This window comes from Ailuropoda melanoleuca, chromosome 15 (assembly GCF_002007445.2).
Source record: "Ailuropoda melanoleuca isolate Jingjing chromosome 15, ASM200744v2, whole genome shotgun sequence".
NCBI classification, from domain to species: Eukaryota; Metazoa; Chordata; class Mammalia; order Carnivora; family Ursidae; genus Ailuropoda; species Ailuropoda melanoleuca.
In genome coordinates this window covers 72,939,023-72,962,435 of record NC_048232.1, presented here as the reverse complement: position 1 = coordinate 72,962,435, position 23,413 = coordinate 72,939,023, and the positions used below count along the sequence as shown (strand labels likewise).

At 40.6% G+C, this 23,413-nt stretch overlaps 1 protein-coding gene across 4 annotated transcripts in view; it reads right to left on the bottom strand.

Moving 5' to 3' along the window:
* Positions 1-22,507, bottom strand: part of TXNRD1 (thioredoxin reductase 1) — a 112,556-nt gene extending 90,049 nt beyond the window's left edge. For 2 of the 4 annotated variants that reach the window (XM_034643524.1, XM_034643526.1), the window contains exons 1-3: positions 22,414-22,507; positions 20,578-20,652; positions 464-636 (exon numbers count right to left, since the gene is read on the bottom strand). In XM_034643524.1, the coding sequence (XP_034499415.1) occupies positions 464-636; positions 20,578-20,652; positions 22,414-22,504 (339 nt within the window). In that variant the 5' untranslated portion in view covers positions 22,505-22,507. Of the gene's footprint in view, positions 1-463; positions 637-20,577; positions 20,653-22,413 lie in introns of those variants that run through there. The other 2 variants (XM_034643525.1, XM_034643527.1) reach the window with 2 other exon arrangements.
* Between the last annotated feature and the right edge of the window lie 906 nt (positions 22,508-23,413).

Below are 23,413 nucleotides of genomic sequence, written 5' to 3'. Positions count from 1 at the left end.
CCAACCCTCCCCGTGGCTGTGATCACTGACATTTTCTCTCAGATAATCAAAGACTAAGAACCAAGTAGGAAGCACAGTTTATTCTTTGGGAAGTCATTTTCCCCATAATGAGCATGAAGAGATACTTATCAAAATTTAGGAGTACCTTAAGTAACAGCTCCTTAGAAAATATTCTCTACAGAAGTGCCTAAAAGAGTAGCCAATCACCTGGTTTGGGAGCTCACCGACCCCAAATCTGCCTGACCTTGACTACCTGAAAACATCCAGTATTTTGCAAAAGCTCAGGAGATTACTCAAGCAACATTTTGTTCTCAAAAGCATCACTCTCCAAGGACTCTGAAGTAATTCAGACCCACACGAACCCCTTCCTCTGGTGAGATCCAACTGTTTACAGCTGAGCTCAGAAGTCTCCACTTTCTCGAAGGCAACAAAGGGTCCCCACTCCTGGAGGCTGACACCTTACCTCAGCACAGTGCTTGCACGTGGACTTGCTGATGATGACCACAGGGTGGCTGTCTATATAGGCCCTAAGCTGGGCTCTGGGGTCCGAGACCCTTGGGCTGCTGGGCCTTGAAGGGCCACTCACACCAGTGGCTGGGTTTTCTGGCAAAGCTTGACTAGGGAGATGATCCTTAGCTAGAAGTAATGGAAGCAAAGATGGTAATTATCAGAAAGGAAAACATGATGATGCATTTCCTAATATTAGATTCACTCGGCAAGCCTTACAACTTGAGCCCCAACCACCAAAATAAGGAGTCTGAGGAAGGACTCAAACATAGATTACACGTTAAGTTCTGTCATCTGACTGCAGACTCCTGGCAACTCACTGGATATTTCCAATTTGTTTTTGCTACATTTGAGATTAGTTCTGGGGGGACCCTGACAAATGACAGCAGGAGACTGCACCTCCCTGAAGTAGGAGACTAAGTCATAGGCTCTGGACATCGAGGGCCGTCTATCGCCTCAGCCCCACTCTACCCATGGTTTAAATGCAGAGGGGCCAAAGAGAGAGATTACATCCCCTTCTCACACAACCCTGCTCAGAGACACAGGACTGGGCAACTCAAGCCAAGGCTTACTCCTTTTTCTCCAGTTACCTTCGGGACCGGCAGACACTCCTGTGTCTTCAGGCCACAGGCACAGCAAGATTTAAAAAAATGACTCCCTTCAGATTCTCTGTTTTCCTCTCCAGGATTTTCCTGCAGCCCAATGTGGCACCATAACAAACATGACCCAGCTCAGTGGTATGTTACCCCACATGACAACACTCTCATCCTGGGCATCATAACCAGACAAAACCACTGAGAGATTGCTACCTCTGGCTTGTAAATATTTTAAACTAGCTATCTTCTCTAGGGCCACAAACGAAGCAAGCTCAATCCTACCCCTATTCCCTACTCCACAAGTTGTTTCCTCTCATTTCTGCTTGTCTAAGACCTATCCACTTTTCCTCAATCTCCTCATCATTTTCATAGTTGATATTAATGTTTACCCACAACTAGACAGGGAGTTAATATTTGTATGCATCATCTCACGTAATCTTCACAAGGATATCATTATATAAACACTGCTACCATCATCCCTATTTTGCAAATAAGGAAACAGACTCAGAGAGGTTAAGCAACTTCGCCAAGGTTGCACAGCTTACAGTAGGAGATGGAACTAGGATTCAAATGTACATTATAATTCTCTAGAACCCATACTTTTTTTAAAAAAACAGCTTTACTAATATACAATTCATATACCATAGAATTCACCAATGGAGGGGCACCTGGTTGGCTCAGTTGGTTAAGCGTCTACCTTCGGTACAGGTCATGATCCTGGGGTTCTGGGATCCAGCCCCGTGTCAGCCTCCCTGCTCCTCGGGCAACCTGCTTCTCTCTCGCCCTCTGCCACTCCCCCTGCTTGTGCTCATTCTCTCAAATAAATAAATAAATAAAATCTTTAAAAAAAAAAAAAAAGAATTCACCAATGGAAATTATACAACTCAGTGGGTTTTAGTTAAAGTTGTGTAACCATCATAACAATCAAATTTAGAACATTTTCATCACCCCAAAAAGAAGCCCTGTAGCCATTAGAAGTTGCTCCCCATTTTACCCCAGCCAGCCCTTCCCCCTTCCCTACCTCTAGGCAACCACTATTCTACTTTATGGAGTCATACGATATGTAGTCTTTTGTAACTGAGTTCTTTCACTTAGCATTATATTTTTTAAGGTTCATCTGTGCTGTAGCATGTGTCAGTGCTTCCTTTCTTTTTTATTGCCAGATAATATTCCATTGTATGAATATACCACCTTTTTAAATCTATTCATCAGCTGATGGACACTTGGGTTGTTTCCATATTTGGGTTGTTTCCACTTTTTGGGTGGTGTGAACAGAGCTGCTATGAACATTCGTGCACAGGTTTTTGTTTTGAATACCTGTTTTTAATTCTTTTGAGTAAATACCTAGGAGTAGAATTGGGTAATGTTAAATCTTTTGAGGAACCACCAAACTGTTTTCCAAAGCATCAACACCATTTTTTTTTAAAGATTTTATTTATTTATCTGACAGAGAGAGTGGCAGAGAGAGAGGGAACACAAGCAGGGGGAGTGGGAGAGGGAGAAGCAGGCTCCCAGCAGAGCAGGGAGCCAGATGTGGGGCTCAATCCCAGAACACAGGGATCATGACCCAAGCCGAAGGCAGACGCTTAACGACTGAGCCACCCAGGTGCCCCAACATGTAAAAGGGCCCCAATTTCTCCACATCCTTGACAACACTTATGTTCTGCTTTTTGATTCTAGCCATCCTAATGGATGTGAAGTGGTGTCTCATTGTAGTTTGATGTGCATTTCTCTGGTAGCTAAAAATGCTGAGCAACTTTTCATGTGCTTATTGATTATTTGNGAAATTACAAAATGTTGTATCATAAATTTTCCAATCTACTGCAGAAAGCTGATTTATTTTATTTATTTTTTTTTTTAAAGATTTTATTTATTTATTTGACAGAGAGAGAGACAGCTAGCGAGAGAGGGAACACAAGTAGGGGGAGTGGGAGAGGAAGAAGCAGGCTCATAGCAGAGGAGCCTTGTGGGGCTCGAACCCATAACGCCGGGATCACGCCCTGAGCCGAAGGCAGACGCCCAACCGCTGTGCCACCCAGGTGCCCCCAGATCCTTTTCCCATTTTCTAATTGGGCTATTTGTCTTTTATTGCTAAGTTATAAGAGTTCTTTTTTTAATTAATTTTTTAAAATTTATTTTATTTTGACAGAGAGAGAATGAGAGCACAAGTAGGGGGAGCACCAGGCAGGGGGGTGGGGGATAAGCCAGCTCCTCACTGAGTGGGGAGCCAGATGAAAGGCTCCATCCCAGGACCCTAGGATCATGACCTGAACCACAGGCAGCCACTTAACCAACTGAGCCACCCAGGTGGCCCTATAGAAAGTTTCTTTAAAACTAGTTAATTGTAAATTAAAAAAATAATAATCCCTATTACACACGGTCAAGACAGGGTCAAAAACTATGCAGATTTTTTTAATATCCTAAACATTCAAATATTACTAATACCTGAAATATAAAGTAAAAAGGGATATAGAAATCCCCATATTTAATATGAAGAATGGGTGCTTCTTAAAGAAAAACTAAATCTATGCCAATTAATTTTAGGATTCTTTAAGAGCAATGGGGCTTGGTATTTGTTACAGAACATTCCACACCAGACCAGACCTTTTGTATCTGCCATCCAGAAGCTTCACCAATGCCCTCCAGCCTCACCAATGACACTTCAAATTTTTTTAATTAAACTCTGGTTTTCATATTCTCTTTTCCAAATTGCTTATTTTAGAAGGCAACATGGAAATGAGGATTCTTAGCGGTAACATCTCATGGAAAGAGAATCACAGAATGTTAGCACAGGAAAAACACTGGGGGTCAGTAGGCCTACCTATTCATTCAACTAATGAGGAAACTGAGCTCCAGACAGGTAATTAATTGGTGTCAGAGTCAGGGCTGCCACACAAGCCTCTTCATTCCATTATGCCTTACTGACTCCTTTGACTTCATGGGATGACTGACTCTAAAGGAAGGTGACAATTCCTTACATAACATCTACGCTAAAGTCACCACCCACCTATTAAGCTCAGATATCTGCCAGTACACGGAACACAGAAATTAAGGCCATCACAGGGAAAGGGATATCTTCTGTAATCAAAAAGAGTTGCAATATTACTGGAGAGACTGTTCACCCAAAATAAACATAAAATAAACAAATGAATAGATAGATAAGAGATTGTCCAACTCATCAAAATCATTAGAATTTTTCCTTAAACTCTGCCTCTAACAAAAAAAGGCAAATTTTATTTTTAAATGTTTCCCCTCATTTGAAATAAAATTTGGATCAGCATTCAAAGAAATAATATTAAGTAAATGTGGCAAGAACAGCATATAATCATGTGGTCAGAAAAATTCAGATAAAGTTATAATTATGAGTTTCTTTATTTTGCCCCAACTCTTATGCCTAAGATCAATCCCTAATATTTGGATCAATGAAATATCTATTGTCCACTTGTAAAAACTCAAACCAAAAGTTAATAATAAAAGTGCTCCGTACTTAACACTCATAAAAATTATGCACATCAATGAAAGAGACTGCATAGCCCAGAAATAGACAAATATAGAATAATTTGTGATCAAAAGACATCACAAAGCAATAAAGAAAATATGTATTTTTAAAAATAGTATGGTAATGGGGCACCTGGGTGGTTCAGTCAGTTAAGTGTCCTACTCTTTATTTCAGCTCAGGTCATGATTTCAGGTTCATGAGATCAAGCCCTGTGTTAGGCTCTGTGCTGAGGATGAAGCCTACTTGGCATTCTCTCTCTCCCTCTCCCTCTGCCCACCCCCTCTCTCTCTCTAAAAAAAAGGAAAAAAAAATAAAATAGCATGGTAATAATGGCTTGATAATTTGGAAAAAAGTTTTTTCACTTATCTCTTATTATATAACAAAGCATGTTAAACAGAATTCGTTATCAGATCTCTAATGAAGTGATAACTTCCTAAACTGAGAAGTAAATACAAAGGAAAAGAGCAACAGACTATATTGCAAAATAATAGTAATAATAATAATTTTTTTAAGGCAAAAGAGCAGTCTAGAGAAAATACCTATATAGAAAAATAACAAAAGAAAAGAACTCAAGAAAATTGGTGAAGAAATGGCAGGACCACAAATGATAAAGTGAATAAAGAACAGGAACAACCAATTCATTAGAAAGAAAAGAGCAAACCGAGAATAAAATGTCTTTTCACTTTTCTTTCAAAATCAGAAATGTAGGTTAAAGCAACAAAGTATCATTTCTTATATATTAAACATGGAAACTCCCAGTGCTGGTAAATATACATTGAAGTGAGTCCGAGAACATAAGGGGGTATATAATATAAGCTGTTACTATTATTTTTGAAAACAATTTGACAGAGTGGATCAAAAACCATTGAAATACCCATACCTTTTAACCAAGGATTCTTATAGGAATTTATCTTAAAAACAAAAAAAGTAAACTAATGAAAACATTATATTCATAAAAATGACCCTTACCTCTTTATCTTCTCATAGGAAAAGCTTTTAGTAATTTTTATTAATATAATTAGCATCATCTAGTTAATGGGAAAATTTCCAAATCTCTTTTGAATATGAGTTCTATAGCTTTAGGAATAATCAGTTTAACTTCCTGTGAAATCCAACAGGACAAAATAGGCCACTGACCTATCAACATTCTCCACTCCCTACCCCCTAAACATGTGTATCACCTTTCCAGGGCAGAGACAAAGTTATATCTTGTCTCTGCTGCCTTTTCTCACCAAAGGCTAAATTGCAAACAGATTGTATTCCTAGTCTCCAGCCTCCTTCACCCCTTTCTGTTCCCATCCTCAATCCACTCTTTTTTTTTTTTTAGATTTATTTATTTTTGAGAGAGAGAGAGAACACAAGTGGGGAGGGGCAGAGGCAGAGGGAGAAGCAGGCTCCCCACTGAGCAGGGACCCCAATGCGGGACTTGATCCCAGGACCCTGAGCTCATGACCTGAGTGAAAGGCAGAGGCTTAACTGAGGTGCCCTCAGTCCATTCTTTTTATCTACATATTACCAACACAGCATATTGGTTATAGTAAAAAACTGGAAAACAACACATGTCCAACATTAGGAGAATGGCTAAATTATAGAAGCTTTCTTGTTCTTCAATAATTTTAATGGTTCTATACTATGCAAGATTCAAAACAATATGGAAATGGTTTGACATAATGTTAATTTCAAAGAAACAGAATACTAAAGCCTACGTACTATAGTTTTATAATTACGTGAAACTTTGCATATAGGAATCCTGAAAAGGGATATGCAATATGGTCATAGAAGTTATACTGGCATGATAGAATTATGCATGACTTTTCCTTTCTTGTATTTCTCAAACTTAAAAAAAATTTTTTGCAAGACATAATAATTGGCCACAAATTGCAATAAATGATCCTTAATTAGAGGCTCCAACTCACAACCCCAAGATCAAGAGTCGCATGCTCCATGGACTGAGCCAGCCAGGTACACCACAACTGAGTAAATTTTCATATGAACTTATATAGGATGATACTATTGTGTTAAATCCACCTGGTTTATGTGGAAAACTACTTGTTCTTAGGAGACACCTGCCTAAATACTTAGGTCTGAAAGTCATGATGTCTATAACTTATTTCAAATGGTTCAGGATAAAAGTGTGTGTGTGTGTGTGTGTGTGTGTGTGTGTGTGTGTGTGTGCAGGGAGAGAGAGAGAGAGAGATTGATTGGGAGAGGAAAGAGGGTGTAAGGTAGAAAAATAAAACAAATGTAGCAAAATAGGTATCTATCTCAAGAAGAGAATAAGGGTATTCATATTAGTCTTTCAACCTTTCTGTTGACAGGGGGAATTGGTAGAATTGCTGGAGTAATAGCCTTCAAAGCTCCTTCTACAGAGCCCATGATAATATATTCCCGCTCAGATTTGTGGGAAAAGTTTGGCTCATGAAAAACTCAGGAAGTTGTAAGTCAGCCCACTTTGGGTACATCAGTCTGTAGCTAATAAGAAACCTCTGGGACTGTTTTCTTGACTTCCTTTGTTCAGGCAACATAAACATCTCCTAGACCAGTGGCCCTCAAGATAGGTAGGCATGCCTCTGGAATCCCTCAGGTCAAAACTAGTTTCATAACTATAAGATATATTTGCCTTTTTCACTGTTGGCGTCCTTAATAATGTAAAAGGCTACTAAGACCAAAAGTTCGAAAACCATCAACCTTGATGTTTTGAAAATTTTGAAAGAAAGAAAATGTGGAAAATAGAGTTTCTATGGGAGCTAAATTTTTTTAATTTAGGATTGAAAAAGAAATTCTTCTCTTAAACTAAATAAAGTGAACACACCTTGGCTTCTCTTTCAAAGCCCCCAAAACCAATTAGAATGGGGCAGTCCTTCAATCTGGGACTCTCTTAAAAAAATTTTTTAAAATTGCTTTTGTTGTTGTTAGTTCTAATTCCATGCCACTTAAATGTAGTCAGAAAAAGAAGGAGGAGAAGAAGGAGAAGAAGGAAGAGGAGACGAGGAAGAAGAGGAACAGGAAGAAGGAGGTGAGGTGGCTTGACTCCAACTAAAGAACAAAACTCAACATTCCCCTCCTTTCTTGATCCTTACACATTGCATGAGGCTCCAGAGGCCTGCCTTTCTATGCTGTGGTCACAAGGACAAAAAACCAGCAGCAGATCATTATTGGAGTTGACTCCTTAGACTTCTGAGAGCACGAGGTCCAGACTGTCAAAAGGTGAGAGAAGTAGCTCATAAATTTCAGGGCAAAGAAACAAGAGGAAAAGCAAAGAGGAGCCCAGTAAAAGAAAGCAAAATGGCAACATTAAACACAGACTAAAACTGCCACTTGTTAGAACTTGAATTTCTGCCATTAATAGGCAACATGATCACTTCAAACGTGATGATAAAATTTTTATAGCACTCTACTCTGCCTGCTGTCATCACTTTCTGGTTTGTAGATGTCACATGCATGTTTTTACCCTGTTGCCTGTGGTTAAAAGCATCTGGACTGCAAAACATCAGAAGAAATCAAGGATTTCTGCAAATCCTATAGCTTTAAAACTTTTTATTCAGCTCAAGAGTTTTGCAAACACACCACTACTCTTAGATTTAACAAATTATCAATATTAATAGTATTTTATTCAACCCACAAGACACACAAAATATTATCACACTTGGATCTAATAAGACTTCATGAAATAACAAGTTATTCCATAAAAAAATCTAAGAGTGGGGAAGCTTTAATGGAAAAGCATGACATGATCCATAAAGTGAGAAGACAAGATAATTATGTGTGTTTTTTAAAGTCTGCAGGGTATGAGACATGCTAGAAAAATAAAACATAAAAACATAAGAAGGAAGACTAAAGACTCCTTAATAGGACATGATGATGACTTCTCTGATGCTGAATATAATAAATATATCTTAGTTTTTAGTACTATTCGCCAAATTAAAACAAAACACTAGGATGCTTTTTTAAGCCTCAAAGGGATTTTTATTTTTTATTTTTTATTTTTTAAAGATTTTATTTATTTATTCGACAGAGATAGAGACAGCCAGCGAGAGAGGGAACACAAGTAGGGGGAGTGGGAGAGGAAGAAGCAGGCTCATAGCAGAGGAGCCTGATGTGGGGCTCGATCCCATAATGCCAGGATCACGCTCTGAGCTGAAGGCAGACGCTTAACCGCTGTGCCACCCAGGCGCCCCTCAAAGGGATTTTTAGTTCTCACAAAGAACTTGTCACGTAAAGTACTTACTATGTTCCCAGCAAGCTGCTACAAACAGGCCTATGACATCCTGATTATAGCTCTTCTTTATCTCCTTCAGAGGTGTCTCATTGGAAGGTTAAAATTAAACCTGGGTTGTGTTAAGGGTCCTACCTACTAGGAATTTCCCACTTGCCTTACCCCACAGTTGTTTGCTAATGTGATTATATGCCATATCCAGAATTTGATATCTATATGAGCCTGAGAATACACATTTGAAAGGAAATCTCTCTTCTCCAATGGATTGAATTATGGAATGATTTCTGCTGGGAGAAAATATGCCAGAAGCTCAAGTGTGTTGTCCCTGGAAACTGAATCTTCTCGTGGGGGTGGGAGTGAGGTTAGTCTTATTTACTGGATCACTCAGCCCAAAGATTATCCTGTCAGGGTTAGGATCTACTATAGGGACCGTAGAAGGCTTACTGAAGGACCAAATGGAAGAAGAAAATCCAACTTCCTTTTACCTAGCTGTTAAATTTCATGTTGATGCTATTAATAAGAAAATCATTTTAAAGGAAATAGTATAGAAGTTTTTTAAATCAGAAGCGTAAAAACATAAAAGATGTTACATGAAAGAATAAAATTGAGAAATTTTCCTTAGTGTTTTAAAAATTACTTTCAATGACTTCAGAGATATATCTTTGATTTAATAGGCATTCCTTCTGGATTTCAATTTCTTCAACTGTGATATGAGTTGGTCTAGATACAGACAAAATTTCTGCAAATATGCCCTTTGTGAACATAAAGCATCTACATGGAAGAAAATGTAGATGATACCTTTGATTGTATAACCCACTATAAAACCTGAATTATGGTCATTAAAATATAAAAAGATTCTGTGGAAAATGACACAACCAATGCCTCACGTGCAAGAACACGCGCGCGCATGCACGCACACACACACAAACATTAACTCCCCTACTAAATAGCACTTAAGAGCTAGCTAAAAAGCTCTCACCAATACCACACCATTAATTCTCATAATTTCAATAAACATACTTCAAACATTTATACAGAAAATATTTTGCATTTTTCATTTTATGTTCCCAATGAGTGTTAAGAATAGCCAATGAATGTAATAATCATAGTACATTAAAATGTCCAGCAAATGTGACCAACACCAGGGTTTTGAAAAAACTGTCTTAATCTTTCCAATTTCCTCATAAAAGGTTTAGAAACAAAAGATAAGGTTGCATTCTATTTTAAATGATTTTTTTCTAACCCCAGGGCTTAAGAGAAAACTACAAAACAGATGTATTTAGAAGTCCCTCTGGGGGCGCCTGGGTGGCACAGCGGTTAAACGTCTGCCTTCGGCTCAGGGCATGATCCCGGCGTTGTGGGATCGAGCCCCACATCGAGCCCCACATCGGGCTCCTCCGCTGTGAGCCTGCTTCTTCCTTTCCCACTCCCCCTGCTTGTGTTCCCTCTCTCACTGGCTGTCTCTATCTCTGTCAAATAAATAAATAAAATCTTTAAAAAAAAAAAAAAGAATACCAGGAGGAGAAAAAAATTAATAAAAGATACTCTACCAATCTACACAATCTTGTCCAGAAAATACAAGAGGAAGGATTATTTTCCAACTCATTTTATGAGGCCAGTATTACCCTGATACCCGAACTAGACAAGGATATTACAAGATAAGAAAACTACTGACCAATATCCCTCATAAACAAAGATATAAAACTCAACAAAATAATGGCAAATTAAGCCCAGCAATATATAAAATAATAATAATAATAATAATACACCATGAGCTAATGATGTTTATCCTGGGGATACAAGGCTGGTCCTTGTATTCAAAAATATTCAAAATTCAATCAATGCAATCTACCATATTAATGGTCTAAAAAAAAAAAAACCCACCACAATCAATTGTATGCCAACATACTACATACCCTACATGAAATGGACAAACTCCTAGAAAGGCATGAGACACAAACTGACTTAAGAAGAAATAAAAATCTGGGGCGCCTGGGTGGCACAGCGGTTAAGCGTCTGCCTTCGGCTCAGGGTGTGATCCTGGCGTTAGGGGATTGAGCCCCACATCAGGCTCTTCTGCTATGAGCCTGCTTCTTCCTCTCCCACTCCCCCTGCTTGTGTCCTCTCTCGCTGGCTGTCTCTATCTCTGTCGAATAAATAAATAAAAACTTAAAAAAAAAAAAAAAGAAGAAATACAAACCTGAATAGACCTAAAACAAGTGAAGAGTTAATAATCAAGAAAACTTCCCACAAAGAAAAGCCCAGGCTCAGATGCCTTCATTAGTGAATTGCAACAAACATCCAAAGCAAAATTAACACCAATTCTTCACCAACGCTTCCAAAAAAACAGAAAAGGAAGGAACATTTCCCGACTCAATTTATGACACCACTATTACCCTGAAAACCAAACAAGAACATTACATGAAAAGAAAAACACAGAACAATATTCCCTATAGATACAAAAATCCTCCACAAAATATTTGCAAACCAAATCCAGCAACACATAGAAATAATTATATATCAATGACCAAGTGGAATTTATCCCAGGATAAACTTTGCATAAGTTGATTTAACGTATGAAAAAATCTATTGACGTAATCTTATATTAATAGAATAAAAAACAAAAACCACATGATCATCTCAATAGACGCAGAAAAAACATTTGACGAAATCTAATAACCTTTCATGATAAAAAAAAAAAATACTCAGCAAACTAGGAATAGAAGGAAACTTTCTCAACCTGACAAAGCCCATCTATGAAAAACCACAGCTAACATCATACTTTATGGTGAAAGATGGAATGCTTTCCCCCTAATATCAGGAACAAGATAAGGACACCATTGAGTAAACTTAAAAAACAACCTCCAGAATGGGAGAAAATATTTACAAATCATATACCTGATAAGGGACTTTTATCTAGAATATATCAAAAAACTCTTACAACTCAGCAATAAAAAGACAAATAGCCCATCACAAATGGGAAAAGGGTTTGAACAGATATTTTTCCAAAGAAGATATATCAATAATTGATAAGCACATGAAAAGATGCTCAACATCATTAGTCATTAGGGGAATGCAGATCAAAACCACAATGAGATGTCACTTCACAACTACTTAGATGGCTAAAATAAAAAAGACAGACAATAACAAGTGCTGACAAGGATGTAGAGAAATTGGAACTCTCATATTTTGCTGGCAAGAATGTAAAATGGTGTGGACCCTTTGGAAAACAGTTTGGCAATTACTCAAAAAGTTAAATGCAGTTATCATAAGATCCAGCCATTCAACTTCTAAGTATATACCTCCCCAAAAAGAAAATGCGTCCCCATAAAACTTGTACGCTACTGTTCACAGCAGCATTATACATAACTGCTAAAAAGTAGAAACGACCCCAAATGTTCATCAACTGATGAATAAATAAAATGTGTTATACCCATATAATGGAGTATTACTTGGCAACAAAGGAAATGAAGCAGTGATAACACGCTACAGCATGCATAAATCTTGAAGACATACTAAGTGAAAGAAGCCAATCACAAAAGAATATACATTATATGATTCAATTTCTATGAAATGTCCAGAAGAGGCAAATCTATAGAGACAGAAGGTAGATTGGTAGTTGACAGGGCTGGCCGGTAGGGGGGTGGCTAGTATTTACTGCTAATGGGTACAAGGTTTCTTTTAGGGGTAGTGAAAATTACATGGTTGCACACTGAACTAAGCACTTTTAAGTGTTGATTTTTATGGTATGTTAGTTATATCTCAATTTTTTAAAACCCTTATACAAATGTTTATAGCAGCTCTATAATTCCAAAAAAAATGGAAACAATCCAAATATCCTTCAATGAATGAAAGGTAAATAAATTATGGTACATTCACACAATGTAATAAATGCAATAAAATGGAATAAATTATAGTTGTACACAACAAATTGGATGAATCTCTAAGGCATTATACTGTGTGGGGAAAAAAACAATCTCAAAGGTTACATATTGTATAATCCTATTTATATGACATTCCTGAAAATGCAAAACTATATTGACAGAGAACAGATAGTGGCTCCCAGAAGGTAGAAGTGGGGGTTGGTTGTGTCCACAAAAGGACAGCACAAGGGAGTTTTTTGAGTTATGGAACTGTTATGTATCCTGACTGTGTGTACATGTGTTAAAAATAACACCAAGGGGCGCCTGGGTGGCTCAGTCGTTAAGTGTCTGCCTTCGGCTCAGGGCGTGATCCCTACGTTCTGGGATCGAGCCCCACATCAGGCTCCTCCGCTAGAAGCCTGCTTCTTCCTCTCCCACTCCCCTGGCTTGTGTTCCCTCTCTCATTGCCTGTCTCTGTCAAATAAATAAATAAAATCTTAAAAAAAAAAAAAAACTAACACCAAAAATGTCAATTTTACTTGTATGTTAAATTAAAAAATAAAATTTAAAAATATATCCCAAAAGATATACTCATTTCCTGTGCAGTTGTTATAAAATAAAAAACAAGACTACAATAGAGATCTTCTATGCAGAAGAGGGACATGAATTTGAGGATCATTCCTTCCAGAGAATGGGTTCTAGAAATATACTTGAGTTGATGCACACTCCTCTACTCAAATCTTTTAAAAATGCAATTAAGCCATTATTTGGATCTTAGTATATTTATTACTTTAGAGCAAGTTCTTTCCTGCTATGTCAGAAGTTACTGACTTGCCCACATAAAATGAAGTGAATGAGTTAAAATCTTAGTAGTTACTCAGGCATGCATTCTAGCAGCCCAGACTGGAAAAAAAGACATGTCTTAGATAATACATGTGAAATTACCTTGTATATTGTGGAATCCTATAAAATGCTAGGTGTTTTTATTTGGAATTTTACATTTCCTAGGCACTTGGGGACTTGATTAATTTTTCTGGGAGACAGATTCACAGAATATTAGAACTGGAAAGGGCTCAATGTTTATCCATTCACTTTATTTTGTAAAGGAAACCAAGGCCCAAAAGTGCGATGGAACTTGTCTAAGATCATACAGCTAGTTGATGGTACAAGAACTAGAACTTTGTCTTCTCGACTCTAATTCTCTTTCCATTGCCCCTCCAGTGACTTGCAGAGTCATAATCTAAGTAAGCAGCTCTCAAATACACTGTCACGGTAATGACCGTGACTATATTGGGGACTTACCTTGGACGCTAAGTTGTTTTACATCAAGTTCTTCCAGTCAGCTCAAGGTTATATTCCAGGGACATAATAGATCTTGTGGACATGAAGTGATAAAGGGATTCTACTCTGCTTTGTAGGCAGGTCAGCGAACCCATAGCACTCAGTGTTCACCACCTAAACTGGATATTCTGGGCTATTCAGGATTTCTATGACTAATTTTTATTCTCTTTGTCCCTAAATACAAGGTGAAACTATCTTGACCATGCTCCTTTTCCCACTATCTCCAGGTACTGGCGATCCTCCAGAAAGTTTTGGATCTTACTTCTACTGCTGGTTCTCATGATAAGACAATGCTTTACTTCCAAGTCTTATGAGGGGACGGAAGGATGCAGATTCTCACTGGATTAGAAATGCCTAATCAATCTACAATCTACAAATGAGGCAGTATAGTACAGTGGTTAAGAGCATCGGTTCCTGGGTGAGGATCCTGGCTCCACTCCTTACTAGTTATATGCCCTTTACTTCTCTGTGTCTCATTTGCCTCATTTGGTTGTTTCAAGGATTGAATGAGTTAATACCTGTAAAGCAATTAGCACAGGACCTGGATCATAATGAGCATTCAATAAATAGTACTATTTTTCATAAAAAGTCTCAGAAGTTATATATTACTCTAGAAAACAACCCCAGAAAGACATGTTCACTCATCACCCCAGCACCTGCAACAATGCCTAACATCTTTATGATGGTTAAAGTGTCGAATGAGTAGATGTAGCCCGATTTACAAGACTTCCTTAGGAGTATCCTCTTTCAAATAAACTATATTTCTGGGAACTACAACATCTCATATGGGATACTGGAAATACCATTCCCTCCCCTCATGATAAGGGCAATTTTACCTGCCTGAGATGTCCCATTTGTAGGATTCCAAAGAGTTGGGGAAAGAGAGTTTGATAAAAGAAGTTTCCAAGAGGAAAAAAGATGGTCCTGGGTTGACTGTCACTGGGATAGAAAAATCAGACAGGAGAGGCGCCTGTTTGGCTCAGTTGATTAAGCATCCAACTCTTGATTTCGGCTCAGGTTTTGATCTCAGGGTGGTGAGACCAAGCCCTGCCTCAGGCTCCATTCTCAGCATGGAGCCTGCTTAAGATTCTCTCTCTCCCTCTCCCTCTGCCCCTCCCATGCTTGTGCCGGCGCATGGGCTTTTTCCCTCTCTCAAAAAAAAAAAAAAGAATGAAAAAGAAAAATCAGACAGAAGGGAATAACTTGACTCCCTTCATTCAAGCATTTATCGAGCATCTACCTTGTGCCATGATACACCATCCCAAACAGGGAATTCAACTCTGAGCAAGACATCCTTGCCCTGGGAAGTCAGTCTGGTAGAGCACACTACACAATGCACTATATGTCCTATAACAGAAATGGAAAGGGCCACAGGTGTCCACAAAGGGCAACACTAGCTTTACTTGGGGAATCACAAAACTATCATTTGGAATGGGTCTTGATGGGTAACAAGAGTTTACACAGCAAAGAGGACAAGGAAGAGTATTCCAGGCAGAAAACCAAATGTTCGAGAACAGATGAATGAGGGAGCTTGTCAAGGTCAGGGAACAGGAAAAAAAAAATGTGCCAAATGCAAGAGAGAAGGGCTTAAAAGAGGCCTTAAACCTGTCAAAGTTCCTTTGTTCTTAAAAGAAACTTCACTAGGAGTTCCAGCATTGGTCTAATCTAGTAAGAATGAGTATTGATCAGTTTGCATTAATTGATAATTAATGCAAAAAGAAAAGATCCTAACATACAATTCTCTTTAAAATCTACCCCCTCCTGTGGTGCCTGGGTAGCTCAGTTGGTTAAGCATCAGACTCTTGGTTTCGGCTCAGGTCATGGTCCCAGAGTCCTGGGAATGAGTCCCACATCAGGCTCCCCGCTCAGTGGGGAGTCTGCTTCTCCCTCTGCCCTTCCTCCCTGCTTGTGATCTCTCTCTCTCTCTCTCAAATAAATAAATAAAATCTAAAAAAAAAAAAAAAAAAAAAAAAAAAAAAAAAAAACTACTCCCTCCCCATCCCACACTATTCTGCCCACACCCAGAGCCAAAGATGTTGATTTGACTTTGTTTTGTTGTGTTGCTTTAATAAAAACAATTAGTGCTCTTTAGCAAGTCTGGTCTGGCTGTGGTGGCTGACAACCAGCTGCCAGACACACAGAGCGGCCCATGCTTTTCTCCTCCCTCCTTGCCATCCCTACCCTCAGCTGCCTCTTAGTGATATGGACCAAATCCCCGTTCAGCTTCCCTCTCTCTCCACTTTGGCCTGGACACCCCCTCTTGCCCAGCCAGATCAGCCCAACCAAATCCTAAGGATCGTATTACCAGTCTAGCAGATCAAATCACATCCAGAAAGATACCATGGAATCCTACTACAAACAGGTACAAGGAAACCTTGCTTCCTGCTCTCCCAACATAAAGATTGTTTAGCCCAGTATTACATTTCTGACAAAACATGATGGGGGTAGAGAGCCACTTACCAAGTTCTAGTTCCTTCTACTCCCCCCCCACCTCTTATTTGATCTCACTGCATACATAAAAGAAAAAAAAAAAAAAACACCTAGCCGTTGCTCAAATATGTAGAATTACTTCCATAAACCTAAAACAAAAATGAAGACCAAGAGCACACTATCCACTTCATAGTAAATCCTTGTGATAAAGCATTCAATGAAACAATCATTAACTGGATATAGAGGGGCCTAAGTCTTCAATATGCTCCCAGTGGTTTAAACCTTTTGCAGGCTGCGGCACATACCTGAAAAAGTAGTCAAATTTGGGCAGCACATTGGGGTGGGAGGAATAAACAGCTCAAAATACCACTAAATAAGTGAGCGATAACTCCACGGTAATCATAATTATCCATGATCTTAAGAAAAAGTATCCAAAACTTGGAAATAAGGGAAGAGGATGGCATTGCCATTTCAATGTCATACTGGGGTATTGTTTAACAAGCCCACTGAAGAATCATTCAATCCTTTAAGAGACTGTACCTGTTCTTGACTTTGCTATTTACTATTTCATTAGTGTCCAGACACTGAAGTTTTGTTATTGTTTTTTTTTAAAGATGTTATTTTTAAGTAATCTCTATACTCATTGTGGGGCTCAAACTCACAACCCCAAGATCAAGAGTCTTGTGCTCTACCAACTGAACTACACAGGTGCCCCCAGGGACACTGATGTTTTACAATAACTTGTCCAGTAATACCAGAGGTTACAGTTTTATTGCCCTGTGGGACATTAACCAGTGTTGCAACTACTAGCAAATTCAATTCAGCAATTCTTTGATTAAGTCCCTATTCCTTGGATTCTCCTTCAAATTAGTAGCTTCATATATTCCGTTTAATAAATTTTTATACATGTTCATCTTATTTTTTACAAGAATCATGTTTTTAACATTTTTGAAAATCATACTTTGGTCATTACATTATTCATTCAGTCATTTCTCTTTGTTGCGTTGCTGTCTATGAAAAACTGTTTTCTGCCCTGGCTACATCTCCTACACGTTCAAAAGGCCCCATCTTTTTTTTTTTCTTAACGTGTGCCAGCTTGACACTACACATTCGCAGACCATAATGACCTGTAATCATATCTTGTTTGGCCCTCAGTGCTTTATTTAATTGAATTATTGCCGACATTTACAAACTGGAAGAAGTCACAAAAACAATAAATAAATATGGATTTCTAGTTTCTCTTGAAAAAATCCGAAGGTCTGGCAACACTAGAGTCATCTTCCCACCCAACAAAGGAGAGCTGAGCCCCTTTTAGCACATTCTGTCCCCCGTTCATCCCAGTCTCCACCACTCTCTAGTGTTACCTGCCTGTCCTTGCAGTGAATTTAAACTTTCAATCCCTCAACTGTGGCCTGCCCATTCTTCTCATAACAAGCTGATACTCAGTCTATCCCACCTCCCACCACATGCTCAGCTCAGTTTTTCATCCAATAGCCACTGACATCTGAAGTGCATGGGTCTGTGTGTGTATACATAACACACACACACACACACACATTCAATCGTGGCAAAAAAATAACTTTTAAATATTGATCAAAAGTTGGCAGCACATTTGAAGGCATTCTCAACACACCTGACAGTTGAAAGCTGAAAACGGCACTGTCATTTAAACCAATAGGTAACAAACTAATTGTCAACACCAAATAGAGATTCATGACCGTGATTTACAGCTGTATACATGTAGACTGGTTTCTTTTTTTTTTTTTTAAGATTTTATTTATTTATTTTGTCAGAGAGAGAGCGCACGAGAGCGCACGAGCAGGGGGAGGGGCAGGCAGAGGGAGAAGGAAGCTCCCCCCTGAGCAAGAAGGCCAACTGATACAGGACTGGATCCCAGAAAACTGGGATCATGACCTGAGCTAAAGGCAGATGCTTAACCGACAGCCACCCAGGTGTCCCATATGTAGACTAGTTTCTACCAGCAAAATAAAGCACAGAGCTTAAAAACAGGATATAAGGAACACTCATGAAATACTCAATGATGTTGGGTGAAGGTTAAAAAAAAAAAAAACACCACCACTTGGGGCACCTGGGTGGCTCTGCTTAAGCGTCTGCCTTCTGCTCAGGGAGTGATCCTAGGGTCCTGGGATTGAGCCCTGCATCAAGTCCCGCATTGAGCTCCCTGCTCCACTGGGAGCCTGCTTCTTCCTCTCCCACTCCCCCTGCTGTTTTCTCTCTCTCTCGATGGCTGTCTCTCTCTCTCTGTCAAATAAATAAATAAAATCCTTAAAAAAAAAAAACACACACACACAAAACCTTACACATTAATCCCTTCTTTCAAGGGCTTAATCCAACTGCAAATCCAAAACACACTTTTAAAAAAAAGACAAATTTAAAAGCTTAAAATACTCAGAAAACATTAATACAAAGAGGTGAACATTCAAGTGTGAAGATTCAAAAAATGGCCAAAGACATTTACTTAAATTATCTGGCTAATGTGGGCTAAGAGCAAGTTTTCCCTTGAATTATCTAGCAAGTTATGCAAGTTCTGACTGCAGACTCCTAGCATGTCAGTCGGGATGACCCTGGTTTCTACACCACAGATTTCAATTTCCTCTTATTATACCCTCCACCCAAACCTCAACCCCGCTGCTGACGACAGGAGCCTCCCCCCAGGAAAAGGTGGGTTCGCTCTGGCTCAAACACCTCACTCCCTTGTTGTCAGACCTTGGTTCAAACAGAATCACCTGAAGCGCCAAACACGACGATTCCTGGCCCAATACCCTGAGACTTAATTTAGTAAGTCTGAGATGGAGACCAGGAAAACAAACTTTTAACTTACACATACCCACCCTTTATGTAATTAATTCTCTTACCAGTGGTCTTAGGATACACATTGACAAACACTGTTTCCTTGCCTCACTGGAGAAGCTGGCTGTAGAGAGCAAGATGGAGTCACTCATGTCAAGCAGGGGTGTCAAGTGATGATGCAAGCACTTAAGGGTCCTGCAGCTACGAGATATCGCTGAGACCAGCAGCAGCCGACACCCCAGAACCGATAACAAGCAGAAGCAGAGGAGGCCTGCAGGGGCCCAAGACTGATTAAATCTCTCTAAAAAGGGAGGATTTCTGCAGCAAACTGCCAGACTCCTCAGACATGACCCCTCTATGTCTGACCACTTTGAAAAGGCAGCTGCCGCCAAAGACTGCCTGATTGATGTCTGAACGGAGCTAAGATCTTCACTGCTTGAACATCATAAGGAGTAAGTGTGGAGAGCTGACCCAGGCCGGACAGATGGCTTAACTCTACTGTGTGCCCACAGGCTGACTTCACGTTTGGTTTGTTAACTTCTACCCATTGTGTTATCTTGTTTATTGTGTGCTGTGTAAGAAGCCAGGTTAACCATATCGTGACATGTCATTGAGTTTGGAATCCTGAACCTGCTTTATAATTATGTTAACCCTGCTTTATGACTGAATAAAACTGACTTTGTGGAAAGACACAACTCGTGTGTGCGCCTTCATAGTGTGCTTGTGACACTGGTCAATGTCAGTAATATTGGCTTTTGGAAAATTTCTCACTTACAAAAAGTTGTCCTTTGCCATATGGACCATATGGATACATTTACTGAGTCCCAACCATCTGCAAGGCAGTGTGTCAAGGGCTGTGACAGATCAAATAATGAACAAAACGCATTCCTAACTCTCACAAATTCAGCAGGAAAAATAAATGTTTACAAGTTAATTAAAATAGAATGGAATATGTGTCATGGCAGGAATACAAATTAAACTCTAAGCACTGAGAAGCTGACTCCCTCTACCATTCTCTGCCAGCATCTTGTACCCATCCATCTTTATGATTACACATGATGACACAGCATTTTCCATGCCCTTCCTCTCCACGAGACTGTATGTTCAAGGGCTGAGATCATGCCTTGTTCACTCCTGAGTTGTTACTGCCTGATAAATAATAAATGCTAGGTTGAAGAGTCATTTAATCAAGACGTCCCTCATCATTACAACTTGGCCCAGATTGTGAGATTTCACATTAGATTCTGGCTGCTCATTTAGGAAGTCAGTTCCTTGAAACCTAGCCATGTAATTTCACATTTGGAGGAAACTTACAGAACATGTGGTCCAGCATGTCACTAAATTTGGTGTGCAGATCATGGGTGGTACTCAAGATAGCTTCTAGAATGTCTATAGAGGATATACGAAAAAAAAATTTAAATTTCAGTAGGAGGCATATCTATGTGTGCATAGAAAATATAACAGCACAGTGATTTTCATAGATTGCTTAAAACAGTGCTAAATTTATTTTACAAAGTAAATGTAGAACAGGTGAAACTTTTATGCTATTAGAAATCCTAGTGGTTGCCTTGGTATGAGAGAAAGAGGCATGAGGGGGGCTTCTGCCATACAGGAAATGTTTCTTTTGCTGGGTGCTGGCTGCACAGGGATGGTCAGTTTTAAACAGTATTACAACAACAGCTCTTTTCTCTATGTACAGTATACTTCAATCCAAAAGTATTTTTTTAAGTGGATGTAAATAGTAAATAAATGATAGTATGTGGATACTGGAAAAATCCTGAAGGTGGAAAAGGAAAGGTAAATTTGGGACACAGAGACTCAAATTCCATTGTGTAGATGAGAAGAAACTCAAGTGAGGGCCACAAATTAGCTGCTGGATCTTGAGCAGGGGCTGCGCCCACCCAACGGTCTCTCCCATTCTCCCTTTCCCCCACCTCAGGTCAGCGCCAGCAGGATATGCACCCTCGCTGTCTCCACGATGGTTTTATCAGCTGCTCCCCGCTCAGACGCCCCTGCCAAATCCAACTCTTCCAAGGGAGCTGCCTTCCCCACTTAGCTGTTTTTACCGTTCCTTTAAGCCCTTCGCCATATGCTGCCTTGTAACTAAATTGTAAGCCACGGAAAGACACAGATCCTACAGCACTTAACAATCCCACCTAATGGGCAAGTTATCTTTCCGGGTCTCACTTTTAACACCTGTAAATCCGGGGGGTGAGGGGGCAGTACAAAGACTATGATCTGGGTTTGGAGCCAACAATTGCCTGTATCCCAGCTCTACCACTTACTACTGTGGAACTTTGAGCACGTTTCATCGTCGTTTTGCGCCTTAGCTGCTTCAGCTGTAAAATCAGGGTTATGATAAACCTATCTTTTAGTGTCGTTGGGAAAGTGAAACAAGATTATCTGTGTGGAGTGCTTGAAACAGTGCTTAGTAACTGTTAGCCATTATTACCATTATCTGCAAAGTGGAGAAATAAAAGCGCCTTTCCCCTGCTGAAGTCACTGAAAGGATAGAGTGGGCTGGCTCTGTCAGGTATGCGCCTAAGACTCAAAGGGGAAAAGACGGGGGAAGACAGTAAGATCTGATGAGTCTCGAAGGCGGAGGGGTGTGTGGGTAAGGGGGGTACGCGGGCCCCACCCAAGACCTTCCAAGTCAGAATCTCCGGTTAAAATGGCCCAAGTTTTTCTTGGCGCTTAAGCTCCTTTGATTTGGGTTTCTGTCCCCCTGCCCCCGGGGTCCTGGCTCCTCGAGAGGTGACGGTGAATTCCCCTTTGAAACACGGTGCTTGGAACAAGGGAGCATCAACAGCCCGCGACCAAAAGCAGCCCAGTAACCGCCGGCGGTCTCTCTCGCTCGCTCGTGAGCCGTCTTCGGGCAGGTCCCGCGGCCGGCACGCTCCTCCTTCCGCCTCCTATCTCCCGGAAAGCTACGGGCCGGGCGGCCCCTTCTCGGGGCAAACTTGGGGAGGCCGCTCCGCGCCAGCGGCGGGGTACCCCGGGCGCCTCTGTACTCCCCGGCGTGGCGCGCGTCGGTCGAGACCCGGGGCTCCGGGGCGGCGCGGGCTGTCTGGAGGGCGCTTCCCGGTCACCGCACGCCCCAGGCCCGCCCGGCCCCGCACTACGGGGCCGCGCCTTCGCACTCACTCGTACCTGGCGACTGGCTGCCTGGGCCGCTGCGGCCGTTGGCTTCCGGTTGCGGGCAATCGGACGCCTTCACCTTCTTGCTGTTCGCACAGCCCATGGCGCGCAGGGCTCTGTGGGAATTCCCGGCTGAGGGCAGCCGCAGCCGACCGGGGGCCGCGCGCCCCCTGCCGGTGGTGAGCGGAACGGCGGCGGGCGGGGTGAGGCGAGGCGGCGGCGGGCGGGGCGGCGGGTGGCCACACCCTGATGCCCACGCCTCCTCTCTTGCAAGCAGGTGGATTTTTTTTCACATTAAAATACGCTCACTAAAGTTAAGTAGGAAAATGTAAAGTGGAAAGAAGTGGGGAAAAGGCATTATCCAAAATCTTATCTTTCAAGTTACTGGTACCGCATTTACTATTTCTTTCCAGTTTTTTTACCCTCAATAAATAGTTTTGCACCCAGGTTTTCACTTAATACTAGCATTTTCTATGCATAGTCCTGTAAGCCCCCCAGATAATTTCCTGGCTTCCACTCTCATCTCAGGCTTTGCCAGTGGATGAGACTGACAATGACCATTTCATTTTGAAGATTATATTTATTGAGAGAGAGAGAGTGCCTATGAGAGTGGGATGAGGGGCAGAGGGAGAGACAGAATCTCAAGCAGACTCGCTGAGCACCTAGCCCACCCCTGGCTCGATCTCGACGCTAAGATCATGACCAGAAGGGAAGTCAAGAGTCCATCACTCAACGACTGAGCCACCCAGGTGCCCCTGATCATTTTATTTTAGACAGAAGACCGCTCACCCCATCCTCACCTCACCTGCACCACTTACCATACTCTTCCCTTTTATATAGCTCTGAGAGCCTTCCAACTACCCTCTGGTCTCTCTCTCCTGCTCTCACTTCCCTCCTCCCACCAGAATAGCATCTTGGCATTTTGTTTTTCTTTTGTGCATCCCAAAAGCTTAGAACAGTGCCTGGGACACTGTAGGAATTGAATATTGAGGGGAAGAAGGAAGGAAACATT